Raw genomic sequence first — 15,032 nt, 5'->3', positions numbered from 1 at the left:
TATCATTTCTTATTTACTTGTGGGAGTAAGATAGTGAATAAAGTTTCCTTAAGTTGTATGTATGTAAATAATTTAACAGTTAAAGATCAAATCTCTTTTTCCCATGATCGGGGAGAGATCTTCGACTGGTAATGTTTTTGGTTTGTCTTGTACTTCTGATACCGTTTTCTGTAACTCTTGCATTTTTGGCCCGCTCCTGGTCTGAGATAACTTAGCCTGCGCCAAGCAGTAAAAATTGCATTCAGTAACTATAGCAGAGCCACGCTACTTTTACGATGACCCATTCATAAACTCGGTAACGTAAGGGATAAATGCCATGGTAACTGAACACGCCATGAACAGAGCGGAAGTGCATTTTCACGCGATATTTGATGTGCGTGCCGCGCGCTTATGAGCTTTGACCGTGAAAGGAATTTTGGCCCGCGCCTGGCGCTGCTATCGTTCATAAACTCTTTGATCAGCGCCAGGCCCGCGCCTGGTCCACGCCCGGTGCTAGCTGCAGCAGCGCCAAAATAGTCCGCACCTGGCGCGGGCCACTTTGGCCCCCACCCATTCATAAACTCAAAATTTTCGCCTTGGTCCACTCCTGGTCCGAGCCAAGAGGGTTACTGAAAGGGGTATGAGAGTATGTTGTATCTACTCACGAAAAGGGTTGCTATCATAGACAAAAGCCATCATGACAAGTAAGCGATCGCTAAAAATCTCAGGGAGATGAGGCAATACCAAACAGTCAACCATATGGATATCAGTATATCATCTCGTATCTGTCTTCAGACACCAAACCTTGGTATATCTTGACCCATGTGTCTCCAAAGTGACCATATACAATGAATCTCCTTTGTGCGTGTGTGTGTGTCCCTGTGTGTGTCTGTGTGTGTGTACATTTGTTCAGGAGTAGGAATTTTGTCATAAGCTAACAGGCAAACAAACAAACTAATGAATACAGAAATAATGAATGAATTAATGAAGAATTAGATGAGTGAGTGAATGAATGAAAGAATAATGTCATTTATAGCCATAATTTCCTAGACCTCTAGAACATGGTGTCTATGATACATAGTACTTAGAGTTATGTGCAGAGTCTAATGAACATGCTTATCTTCAAAGGGGGGGGGGGGTGAAATTCGGCACAGAAATGAAGCAAAGAGTCCTACATACACATGCCAATACAAATGTTATACTTGTGTGACTTCACTGTAACTATCAAAATGTCAGGGTGTTGATTTTCAGTACTGACATGTTAATAGTTGCAACGGCTTCAAATACTAGTCAGGTTCCCCTTAAAACACTGGCAAAGGGGTTGCCATGCTTACCGTATACGCTGTTATTTTCGTGTACAGATATTTTCGCGAATGACGAGGCCATAGACATTTTTGCGAGATGTTGTTTTCGCAAATTGACGCCGACGCTTACATTAATGCACTATTAACAGGGCGCATGGAGACATTTTTGCGTGTTGTTAAATTGGTGATCCAACTGTGATTCGCGAAAATAACAACTATACAGTATTTCACTCAGGATTCCCATTCCAAAACTTTGTCCTCTTGGGGTAACGCACTGTGCGCTCTCTTTGAAAGTAGAACGAGACTGGTACTGCCTATACACCACATGCAGCAAGGTAACACAATCATTCTGGCCAGTCGATGCTTTAGTAAATGAAATCAGCTCCAATTGAAACTCCTCTCGGAGACTCTCACGAGGATAATTTCCTGTTTGAAATTCCATGTCATCGTGATCATGCTGTGCACAGGGAAACAATGATCACACACCGGAGTGAGCACCTCAAGAATTTATTCTATATGACATATATTTCCTGTTGGACTTCTCCTCATGACGTAGCATTCCAACATTAAAGCATTCCATATTACACAAAATCTGACATGGAACAAAAATGTTCTGCAACTTGTCCTTCACAGTTTCCCCTACAGTAGAGAACACTTACAAAGATCTACCTATTAAACTGGGTATACAAATGAAACACAATGCAAAATTGAAAGTACATTGTACCGATGTAATGTATTAATAGGAGGCTTACATGTGAAATGCATACAACAGTGATATCATAAAATTCTTTGTGACTGTCACTGTTTCATGTACTTCTGAGAAAGGTCTATTCATGAGGCAATTTCAGTTTTAATTTTAATCTTTGCCGATGCCTCCAGTGCAATGAATGGTCTTTGGGAAGCATCAAACTCTGGACTTGATTTCAGAAGGGCAGCATCGGACAGACAGACACACACACACACACACACGTACACAAATCATAGTTGACAACAATTTGGATTCACTGCGATGTGAATCTCCCCAGCAGGTTCCCCTAACTGTAGCAGCCTGAACTGCAGAATGATGCAAACAGTTCTGCCTGCACTCAGTGAGTAATACACCATTCATTTGTTTTCTAAAAGAATGGTTCCTAAATTAATTCCACATTCATATCCTTGCAAAACAAAGCACTCTTTACAATCCTGACTCAAAGAGCTGAGGACTGCATGTTTATAGGATATACTCTCTCATCATAGACACACACAAAAACAATTTCATGATTAGTGAATAAATTCTTTCATTTTGGTCTTTGCCAATCTAGAACCAAGTGGTGAGTACAATACCCTCCTCACATCTTCTTGGTGGAAAACAAGTCCTGACATTTTAGTGATCAATATTCTATTAATTGTCACATTTGGGTCAATTGTCACATTTAGTTCAAAATTCCACTGACCAAATGCTTCTTCATCACTGAGCCTTCCCACAGATTTAATTTGTAACCCTGACTGTGACTCTGTGACACTGTAGCCTACTACTGAATAAAAAACAAAAACAAACCTAGCACTGTACTCTAAATTATACTGACACAAGAAGACATAATGCAATACAGGCTTGTTATATAAGATTTATGTTTATGTACACCTACTACACTGAACAAAACAATTCATTCATAACTCTTTATTATTTTTTTTTTCTTTTTGAGGGGGAGTAAGTATGTTTGCTTTTTAACATATAGTATGTACATAGTACATGTCTATGAGCTGTGTCCTCCAAATTGCACTGTAGACTAAAGTACACATTCCATGAACTCCACCTGTATTTGATCGAACATTATCAAATTACGCCATATTTTTCCGGGTGAAGGCCTTTGAAACCTATTCCTCGCACAGCGCCTAACCTGCAACACCCGAGAAACAGGAAATAATATTATCCAGTTGAACATGTCATCTGAGTTACCATACCCCCTCCCCCCCCCCCACCCACCAACCTTCTTTCAACTCACATGACGAACATTAATGATTCGAATTCTAACAGTGGAACGAAAAGAAAACAAAAGTGCACCGGAAGTCCATGTGTCTCCTGTAAATACTGCACAAATCTTACAAAAATCAAACGGAAAAGCATTAGAAAAATAAAGAAATAAATCTAAACCTCCAAACAAGAAATTTATATTCCTGATTTTGCATCCATATTAGAATTGGTAAGAATTGATTCTGATTTTCGTGACCACTGAGGGAGCATTGCATGCATGAAAGCGAGCATTCGTGGGACTGATGAATTTCCAGTGTGTGTTGCGATGCCCCCTCTGAGGTACATTGTAGAAGGTAATGAGCAGAGTGCCTTGGTATTACCCCTTGCGTATGGAAACCTGGTAGCCTGCATGTGAAGTCTATGGGCATTTCAGAATTCAGTATGGAACTGGTTAAGGGCGCCACTGCTGTAGCCAGGGGACTCGAACCAGAGACATCGTGATCTTGTGGACTGCCCTATGTTATTTCTAAGACCTCTAAATCCATCTGTAATACTGGCAACAATCTGAGGTCTTGCCCCTGCTGCTAACAGTTGAATGCCATATCTTCCTGACTGCACATTATGTGTCTCTTGTTTTGACCTTCTTTGACCTTTGACCTTTCAACAGAATACACCTTTTTAATCTCCTCCCCTGATCAATGCGAATCACATGGCATCACTCTTCGAAACACGACATATCGTGATCAACCCAGTGCAAAGTGACAGCCGAACTGCCTTCTGGTTTATATTGCTTCTCACTCATTAAAATGTATTACATGCATGCATTAATTTTTTACACAAGGTCGCTGTCATAACACTGATGGCAATGTTCTTTGAGGATCGGTACCAGTATTCATCTTTTGAGCAATTGGTTTCTTTTTCCCAATTTTACTGCCAGCGACACATCCAATTCCGTTTTATACAAGGTTGAGGCATCATCTGACGTTATGAAGTCTAGTGCGGCACGGAAACGTTTTGACAAGCCATGAGGGCTCATTAAAATGTCGCAATGAGCAACCAAGCAAGTCTTCGACTTCACAAAGGGCCAGTTCAAACTATTGTGAGAGCCGGATTGTTAACTCATCCCCTGGGTGTGACACCAGGTCTTGTCACAAGGGAATCGTGAGGCACGATGCGTGGAGATTGAAACATTGAAGCCACAGAATGGTATTCCACTTTATTGCATGCAGGACCAATGAAGTGGAAGAAAGGTAGTTAAACATAAAATGGCTGCGTAAAGTCAACATGAAAAGCACAGTTGTAGTTTTTCAGATTTTCACATGAAATTGGTCATCCTTCCCTGATCTGGATTGAAATGTCTGCCTCCTATCACAGAGTGTCTTTGTACAAACTATGACAACAATCTAAGCTATGCACTATACCAATACTAGCAGCAGAAGTGCAAGTAGACTTTGCAAATCAATCCATGAAAAGCAGCAGAAAAGTTCTTCATGGCTATTAGAAAAGGAATATCAGCAACAAGAAAAGAAATGTAGCAATCTCACTATCATTGTGAGAAGTAGTACTTGTTGTTGGAGTCAAAATCTTTACTGAAAATAGTTTTTTTTTTCTTTTTCTTTCATTTTTTACCAGCCACTACTGAGACATATTTTCCATTACATGCAAAGCACCTAGGCTCTATTGCATAATACTACATAAATTGTATGGTATCTGTAACTTTACAATGGTTTTGATCTCTGCAAATCAATGGTAATAACCATAGGAATACTATTCCATTGACAGTGAAAGCCAAGAAATCACTGATGGTTACCGTTAAATGCAGACTTGATATTGACTGTAAAGTTACCAGTCATGTTTGTTTGTTTGTTTGTTTGTTTGTTTGTTATGTAACAGAGGCCCTGGCTTCTGTAGACAGCAGGCACACAAATGTACATCAGCCATCCACAGCATCAATCAGAAAGAAAATCGAAAGAACAGTGCAGCAGCAAAAGTCATCCCTAAGTTATAATTCAGTATGGATATTTACTTTTGTATGCGGTTTATGAAGCCATGGTGAGTGCTCTTTTAGCCCCATTTAATCACGTGCTCACTGCCTAGAAATGAAAGAAAGCACATTCATGCAGCCACGCAAGGCCCCTCACATTGTATGCCCTTCAGTATACTCGTAACTTGACAAAGGGCTTGAACTACAAAACTCGTATGCCACACGCGGGGGAGCAGACAGAAAGGTAAATAACAATGAGCGCACATTGCATACAAGTATTTGATGCACATCTGTCCTGAATCACTTTAAGTAGTGCAATGCCATGTAGATCATTTCTGACACTGCTTTCCCCACCCCTTCCGATATTAAACCCACGTTCTCTGTGTACAGCTACAAAAGCTGAAAATCACAGACCAAAACAACTGGCACACCAAAGCCACTAATGCCACTTTAAAGGTCAATGTCCTCATTGACGAGGAGGTTTAAAAAAAAAAAAGTGACAAAGCCCTTGTATTCGTTCAGTTTTTAAATACCAACTTTAATGGTCAATAGACTTCACAGCATCATCAACTCTATGGTCATGTGGTGCAACATCTACATCGGCCAACTTGATGTGCTCTGCTTTATACATGCAGCTAATCCTATCTACAGACGCCACCCAGGGGAGACAATAAAAGTGGCCAGATTGTTGTAGACGGGCGGCCACTATAGACAGGGTCTTCAACATGACTTTTCGGGGGGGGGGGGGGGATTAGAGTTTTTGTACACAGCAGGTGGCCGCTATAGACAGGTGGTTGCAATGGCAGGTTTGACTGTCGTTTACATTCTGACACACCACAATATAAAGATGCATTATACCAGGTGCTGTCAAGTGTTTACAGTGATGTCTACAGAGATTCATGGATAATAGATTGTCAATCCAAATTGCCCACCCCACAGGAGAGGGATTTGAACTCTTGATATGTTACCACGGTACTAGAGATCACCGTCACATGAAACTTGATGGCGAATCAGGTGAGCTGGCAATTCCGGGTTAACTACCTGAGCCCCGTTTCTTTGACACGACCGCTGCCAGGCAAGAAACAGAATGTGGGCCCTGACGTACAAGTTTCATCATCCACGGTTACAAAGAAATCAACATGCAGCAATGAATGCAAGGTGCTGGTAAACGGCGACGGGCCCAACAACGCACTCACGCACAAGTAGAAAAATCTGATAGCCTGAATCTAAGTTGCAGGCAACTGTAATGCGATACATGCCCTTGCACACGAACTGCAGTACAATGTTTACAAGATTCCATTGTGTACCCATCACTGACATCAACCTTTGAGGATGAACAAAATAACTGAGCTTCTTCCAGTACTGTGTATGGGATCAGGCAGACACTGGTTGTGCTGTAGAGCATGATAACTCCTTAGATGCTGACGTGATCAGATATTGGGGAACTCATCTATCAATCTCTGATATCAATTTGTTAATACTACATTCACAGCAACTTTTGCATCATAGCACGCAAATGGTCATGAACTATCTCCCGTCAGCCTACATTGTAGCTAGGCATTGTGTCATTTCTTTTGTCTTGTTTGTAAACAACAACATGTAGTTCTTGTTGCTAGGTTAGGAAAGCCTCGTATGATACTGTGTTGCAGTTTTGTACATGCTTTTCTCTTTCATAGTTGTCAAACTAGCCAATCTTTGCTGATCTCTTTCCTACATCAGGAGACCAGCAAAGAAGTGCAGATCACCCTAATCTGGATCAGAATCGACTGATGATCCAATAATCTGTCAACAATACTACCCCACAATAAAGCACTGGGATCGCAACATGACAGTTTTATACCATGTATACAATATTTTATATCATGATCATATTTGAGACTGTAGCAGGGAACTGCCTCGGTGCACTAACAAATTCATACTCTATAGCATTGTCAATGCAAAATAGTCAAATTCTGTCAATTAATCTCCCTAACATATTGCTTTTGACGTCGATCTCTATCATTTAAAGCCAATGAATCATTACACAAATTCTGTACATCACATGCATGCATGCTACTGCTGACTACTAAAGACATCTACTCTGTGTTTTCTCTGCGCAATATGTTTTATGGCGCAGCAGATTATCAGATCGTTTTTAACAAGTAGAGGAAGGTGGGAATTTCATTCCCCAGAATACAGTAACAGTAGTCACAGTAGCTGTAGTGGTGAAGGACTAATATGAGTAATAACGAATAGGAGGAGGTACGTGAAGTGAGGAAGACATACAATCGTAGAAGTAGAGTTAGCAGCAGCAGCAGCTGCATATCAAGGTTGCAGGTAAAGTAAAAGGAAATGATTTAATACCTGAAGAAAGAGAGGCAAAAGTAGCAACAAGTTAAAGCATCAGTAGAAACATAAACACGTAACAATATAGAGGAAGCATCAGGAGTATTAACAAGGGCATTTGACAGAGTGTATTACAATACTGTTATCCTTAGTGGGTTTGAGAAGTACACCCTCTATAGGTAGACAATCGGTGCACTCACCTGGCGACTGCATGATGAAGTTTGCAAGGTACATGTCCAGTTCACGTACACTGACCCCCATGTGGTGGGGCTGGACGCAGAGCGCGTGGTTTGTGCAGTTGGGCGCCTTGACCAGCCGCTCACCATCCGTGCTCTCCAGTGGGATGGCCTTGAAGAGGACGATCATGACGAGGTCCAGCCGCCACACCTTGTCCGCCTGGCGCAGGCAGTCGATGCGCCTCATCTTCCCCTTCTGGTCCGGGTTGCTGAGAATGCACATGGGTGGCTTCTTGCCCGTCACGCTCAGGACAAAGTTCTCGCGGCACTCCGGCCGGATGTCCTTGCGCAGCTTGGCCAGCAGGCGCGAGGCCCACTTCTGTTTCAGCTCCGGTTTGTCGTTCATTAGCTCCTCCTTGACCACCCGCTCCTCCATCGGCGTCATGCGTTTCTCATGCTTCTTGTAGTGCCGCCGTTTTCGCGCCTGCAGGTTGAACCAGATGTAGGCGAAGGCTTTGACCCGAGGCAACACTGCCTCGATGAATGGGTGGTACTCATCCTGTAGAAACCATTGACAGAGGGGAGGATACAGAGAGAGAGAAAAAGGGAGAATGGTAACTTGAAAACTCATTCCTTTCTACTGGTGTGTTGTTAAAGGTACAGTGGATCATCCCTCAAAAAAAAAATCCTTTCTGGACAGCCGAACTAACTAAAAACGCCATCCAAAATTAATGAATTCCCTGCTTTGCAACTTTGTTCTTACTGTAAATAGAGTTTACCATCACATATCAATGCATTCCACGGAGTGCACCATTAAGTTTTGAATACAATAGACCTAAACATGATTTACTGTTTTGAAACCATTTCCTTCAATTTCTAGCTCCATTCAAATGTCATGAAAATGTAATTCAAATACTTTTGAAGATTACTTAATATCTTATGAAATCACAAATATTTTATTCAGAATTATCAACATGAAAAGTAACTGAAATCTGATTTTTTTAAACCAAGTCAGACATACCAAAGTAGTAGGACATGAAATTACCCTGTGATACACATGCACAGTTCAATACTTTAATACAACTAAAAAACATACTTTTGTATTAAGTAGAGACAAAGAACATACAGAAACACTAATTCCAACAAAATTTTGTAAATGAAAGCATGAGTACAATGTATGTATACAAAGGACCTGACAACAATCTCTAAATCTGCCAGGACAACAATGGTTCATTGAAAGTCTAATCTGAACTGCCTACAGTGTATCTAAAAGCTTGGATCATCTCCACACTGTGTCACCTTTCACCACATCACATCTCATTCTGTTTGCCTAAACCATTGTGACAACAATACTATCTCAGTTATAACAAAGTTCAGCGGAATAAAAATGCCCACAAATTGATTGAGCAAGGGCAGGAGGACAGAGTCGTACAATGAACATATCAAAAAGAGAAACAAAAAGAAAACAAAAATGTTTAGATAATGTCTCTCCCCAGAGAGCACTGCAAATAACAGAATAATAAATCTCATCAGATATGCACACACGCAGATTCCATCATACATTGTACAATTACTGTACAGGCACATGAATGTTAGTTACAACATCCATATTGCTCGACCCAGTTTGCGTGATTTGCATGAATGCTGTCGGGGGTGTCCCTCTGAAACGGGGTATCAAGCCAAAGATGACTGCCTTCACCAGTGAAGCGAGGAACATAATAATGGCATTATGTGGTGGAGAAAGCCGAGGCCTTTAAAATTCATCAAGTTCATCTTACACATCTCTACTTTCTTTGCTACATCTATAACTACATACAAGCAACAGAGGCATCGACATACGATCATTTTAGTGCTGAGGTTTCAAATCATGCATAGAGGTACATTCCTCTGAGCAGAAACTGCTAGGTACTGTAATACCAAATATTTCATGGTGTTTTTAATGAAATCCAGTGTTGCGAGTTGACCGATATTCAGTAAATCAACAACTTGCAAACATATCCATATTCATATACCATAACACAAATGGTTTAATGACATTTGCTCCTGCAACAATTGCTCTAATGGAATATTTGCACACTGAACCAAACATACACCCTCAAACATAACCCTAACCCTGAGCCTCATGTTCATCCAACCAGGGAGGTGGAAGAGACGTTCCACCTCCCTGATCAAACTTAACCTACATTGTATAAACCCTATACACAACCCTTACCCTAACTCCTTGGAGAAAATAAGACCGGAGCAATTGTCACAAGAGCAAAAATAATGTTGTTTCACCATCAGAAATAGTTTATCCATAGCTGAGGTGGGACAGCTAGAAATTTTCACTTGCAAAGGAATAAACTTATTTCTCATTCGGTCAAATTATGGTTGCGAAATGTCGCCTTAGCAAGTTCCAAGTAGCAAAATATCATACTTGTAAAATATACGTCATCTGTGGAATGACTTCCTACTCACCTGAACATTTGTGAAAATACATGTAGGTTAAATTACTAATTAGAATGTCTCTGAATTAACTGATATTTTTCCTCCCAAAGACCTACATGTAGTAAAAAGTTACCCCATCCACCTGTCGATATTCAATGCATTGCAATGTTCCAAATTCAGTTTTCATACTCAAATTGTTGCTATGTCAGACAAGTCTTGGGTAAGTTTTCTGTTTGTCGGCAACAAACTTAGCTACAGATGTGTGTTGATCCTATATGTATCAATTAACTAGTCTGGGATGTAGGGGAAGAGATTGAAAAATATAAAGAATAGTCCTCTTCACAAAGATAGAAAGCATGCAACTCTATAAACATTATTTGCAAACTCACTCAAAAGAGGACAAAAATTTTAGCACATTTCAAACACTGAATCCAAAATTCACATTGGACTGCTGGGGTGTGTACTTATTTCCAACAGCCTCCTATTTTTTTTTTTTATTCCTCCATATACTTAGTATGCAGGCACTTAGGACTTCGAAGATACCAGAGGGCTACTTAAAACTGTTCAGTTTTAAGGAATACGGACAGTGCACTATATAACATGGTAGGCCATACTTCTTTTTTTTTTTTCAGCACATTTCTGTGGATAAAAAATTCTTTAGATATAAAATCCTTCTATCTTGGCCTCTACTCCCCAAAACTTTAGCAGCATCTGCAGAAACAATCTCGAGTGTACTTTATGGCATGCTTGTACAGATCTCCAATGGCATAGATTATAGAAGCCTGTCCAATGATGAATGATTATGGGAAAGGAGAGTCGTGGCGGATTCCTAGAAATGGATTATTCCCTCCTACTTCGTAGCTATCATCGCTGAATACAGCAGTTACATAGATACAGGGGTATATTACATTTTCTATGTTGCAGCATTCCCCTTTCTGACTGGCTCTGTAACACATGATGCTTGTAAAAGATGTGCTGATTCATTTCTCACGTGTATAGCATCTCTATGAAAATGTACTGCAATTATTCACTATATTGCCACTCGATTGTTACTCAAGTGTTCACCTCGAAGACAAAGGCATGTGAATGTCGAGAGAAAAACCCAGTTTCTCATGCCTAGTTTCATCTCCATACAGGCATTGAAACATGAGTTGAAATTATCATGTATGGTACACCTTTGTGCGTTCAAAACGTGAATGATCACACACATATGGGGTTAATCTTGAGCAACCCAGTTTCTTCTCAACTCAGTGCAAGTGTATCAAGGGAGAAAAAGTAGACTTCCCCTCATGTGCCCAATCCATCTGAAAGACAGCAGTGCGAATGCTGCTCAACATTTACATTTTACCCCCATTTCCTCAAGTTCAGGCAAACAGAGAAGTTAAGAAGTCATAAAACCTAGAGGTCTCATCCATTCTCATCAACCTGTTGCATAAGAAGTCACAGTTTACTGCAGTTATAAACACACACATACACCCACACAACTTGACCACCTTCTTCTGGGAATCTACACCTTTTGTATGCAAGGCATCTCCTCCAGTTGGTAGGAAGAATAATATTTGAACTTACATATCTCAGCCTAGGTTTAAGGAGATGTATGTTTTTCATTCTAAAAAAAAAAAGTCTGAAATTCTGCTATATTTTGTTTATATTATTCTACCACTATTACAGCATGAATTGTCGTAGAGTACGAATCTTAAAAGGGACGAGGGTAGCACACTGAGTTAACCAAAATGTCAAAAATAATTCACAAACTTTTGACTGGTATTCTGATTTTCAGCAAGTGCTTCACTGTAAATCCTTCTCCATTCACTGAACCCACATACATTGTACATTATAATCTAATTATGTTTGGGGAAACTTCCCCCTGAAGGCACATGACGGGCCCACATTTGGCAATTCACTCTGACAGTTTAAGGTTGAGGTCATGATCAATGAAATAGTGCCAGCCTCATTTTAAAACCACGGCTAATGTAAACTGTAGATGTAAGAAATGAAGCAATAACTAGGCAAGACTAGTTAATACCAACTGTAAAACTGAAGAGTGGGATTCACACACAAGTGTAGACAAAATTAAAAAAAAATGAGAACTACCATATCTTGCAGATTAAAATATTAATGATGATAACAATAACAATTTTGATTAAAAAAATCAACTAATAATACCAGGTAGCATTTCTACTGTGTTTCATACAAGTGTTTCTTACAAAAGCATTTTTTTTAAACTCATATGAGATACCAACAGCAATAATAGACTAATACAGGAGTGTATTTGCTGAGCAAATATTACCAAACAAGGTTATTGCACTCGCTGAAGTGCTGCAAAGTTGAGTAATCCAACAATCCTCTCCACTCTACAGTTCTTTGAGACTCCCTTGCATTTATGCAAGTGAATGGATGTTGCCTTTTGGCATGGTATGAATGGAAGGTACCTAGCCTCTCCAACTGACCAACAAAATACCCCAATAGCCCCCACTTGGTGAGCCCCCTATATTTCCTGTAAAATTTGGTGCAGGAACAACATTTTGTAACAGCTCACACTGTCTCTGACTAGTAGTACATGTAGTACTAGGATGTGTCATATACTCCATGCCATACTCTTTACATGAAAGGTATAGGAACAGTGAATGCACTCACAAAATTATCTATGCAGTTTTCTGTTGCATAATTAATTCTACAGTACACGGATACCACAAATTGATTGATTTCTGAACACACCGTATACCACATGCACTGTTATATATTTTTTTTTTCTTGCATAAGAGCTTGTACACAACAGTTTTTGCTTATCAAACCACTCTTCCATGAAATTTGCATTTATATATAATTTTGATAATTTTCAACAAAAACATTAACTAAGTGAAACTCGTGAAATCCATCGGGTTTTTTTCCTTGAATATGTAGGGAAAATGTATTTGTACATGTGCACTGAAAAGAATTGTTAAGATAAAATGAACTGAATTTTAGAACAGATATATTGAGAAATTTACAATAATCTTGCAGTGATTACTTCGAACTGGAGGAAAAATGGACATAGATCACTAATATGATATTCTTTCCTATGAATATGTAAGGCAAGTACTTTATTAATTATATGGGCCTACACATTACACATCTAACGTTAAATTTAGACATATATACAGAAGGAAGTTTGGCTCACATTTTTTCCCCAGTTAGAGGCTAGGGGAATATACTTCATGAAACATACAAAATCAAAGAATGATTTTAACCAATAGCAAAGTTAAAAAATAATAATCTCTAATAGTCTATACTTTCTGTAAGATCAGTAAGCTATGACTTGATGTTACATCTTAATTTGTCTATAAGATCAAAAACACCAATGAAATTTGGAGCTTCCTAACACTGGCAATATGAAAATACATACAGTAACAGTAGTACATAACAAGAATTATAGTACAAGTACATTAAGCATAAATTCCATAAATTACACCCAAAACAAAAGAAAGCTCCACTTCACAAGATAAATGTGGAAATTCCATATTTCAAAAATAAAAACAAACTAAAATTCCCATAAAATTACTCATAACTAAGCCACAAGTGTCTGCATTGTGAAAGAGTTTACAATGCAACTTGTGTGCCCATGCGCTCGCTTCTCTCTTTTGCCATGCCTTGCTTGGTGCCTGAAGCCAAGGGAGCTTTCACTATTGTCAGCTTCCTTCGGCAACCGGCCACGTTGCCGCCGAAGCATCATAACAAACCAGTCACATGGCGCGGGTATCCCAAACGTAGGCACTGCATCGCAAAGGGGATAAACATGCTGGCGCACCGATAAAAACCCGCTACCCAAGCAATATTCACAAACTTCTACATATCTGCCGAGCAATACAGTAAGTCAGTATGATCATGAGCTAATCGTGTTGTTTGATTTACTCCTATCTAATTAGGGCTGCATGGCAGCAGCCGATTGATGGAACGAACGGTTACATGATCAAAGAGCTGCGAAGGTAAAATCTATGGGATATTGCACAACGTGTGCGAAGCTGGCAAAGTAAACAGAAGAGAAGACGACGAAACCTTACCACGGACATCTCTGGTCGTAAGTTCCATGTACTCATACCACAAAATTTTGAGCCAAAATTTGCTGGCAATATCCCGCTTTCCAGGGCTGCTGCTCCGAATCGATGGGCTCTGTAGACTCCAAGCTATAGTCCACGGGTGAAATCCATGCACAGTTTGGCTGCGTTCCACGCTAGTCTGTATTGAAATGAACCAAAACACGGCAGGATCAATGTGCACTTATGGCGTAGTATGATTTTTCTGTTGGTTCTCACTATGGTACAGTCAACTAGCCCCCTTCATAGCATGGCAATGCCTTTGTTTTCGATCCCGCCTTGTACGCTATGAACCACCACGATGCGTGTTCGGTGTGTGTGTGTGTGACGATCGTGGCTGTGTTGATATTTTAGTCATTTGCATACGGCGAAGCTATACGTAACCGTCAGCCAATCGTAGGTCGTATTAGGAGGAGTGTCAGTGACGAAGCCATTTGATTGATGGATTGGTTCATACACGCGTCAGGTAGGGAGACTTTGCACGTAATGCTTGCAGATTGAGCTGTAAGCTTCATCTGGACGCTAAAACAACACACCAAACCAAAAAAGACGAGAATTACGCCAATATTTCAATGACAATAATCGTGGGATCGAGAATAATTGAACCTCATCATAATTGCAGCGAGTAATGATTGAGAACTCCTTGCCACTTTGTATTATTTTTTTTTTTTTTCTTTGAGCGATCGTTGACCCATGTGAGCGCGGGACTGTTTACAGGTATTCGAATATAATCATCTGCACACGTACACACACAGATCGCAGCTCAGATACATCATGGTTACGAAGCTCCACCATCGCAACATCAATCACGCA

At 40.0% G+C, this 15,032-nt stretch overlaps 1 protein-coding gene across 1 annotated transcript in view; it reads right to left on the bottom strand.

Moving 5' to 3' along the window:
• Positions 1 to 14,307, bottom strand: part of LOC140236861 (nuclear factor 1 A-type-like) — an 81,478-nt gene extending 67,171 nt beyond the window's left edge. The window contains exons 1-2 of the mRNA XM_072316803.1: positions 14,187 to 14,307; positions 7,744 to 8,278 (exon numbers count right to left, since the gene is read on the bottom strand). Of these exons, the coding sequence (XP_072172904.1) occupies positions 7,744 to 8,278; positions 14,187 to 14,222 (571 nt within the window). The 5' untranslated portion in view covers positions 14,223 to 14,307. The remainder of the gene's footprint in view (positions 1 to 7,743; positions 8,279 to 14,186) is intronic.
• Positions 14,308 to 15,032: the final 725 nt, after the last annotated feature.

The sequence above is a fragment of the Diadema setosum genome, chromosome 13, assembly GCF_964275005.1.
Source record: "Diadema setosum chromosome 13, eeDiaSeto1, whole genome shotgun sequence".
Taxonomy (NCBI): Eukaryota; Metazoa; Echinodermata; class Echinoidea; order Diadematoida; family Diadematidae; genus Diadema; species Diadema setosum.
Note: the sequence above shows the minus strand (reverse complement) of the source record. Positions and strands in the feature narration are given on the sequence as shown.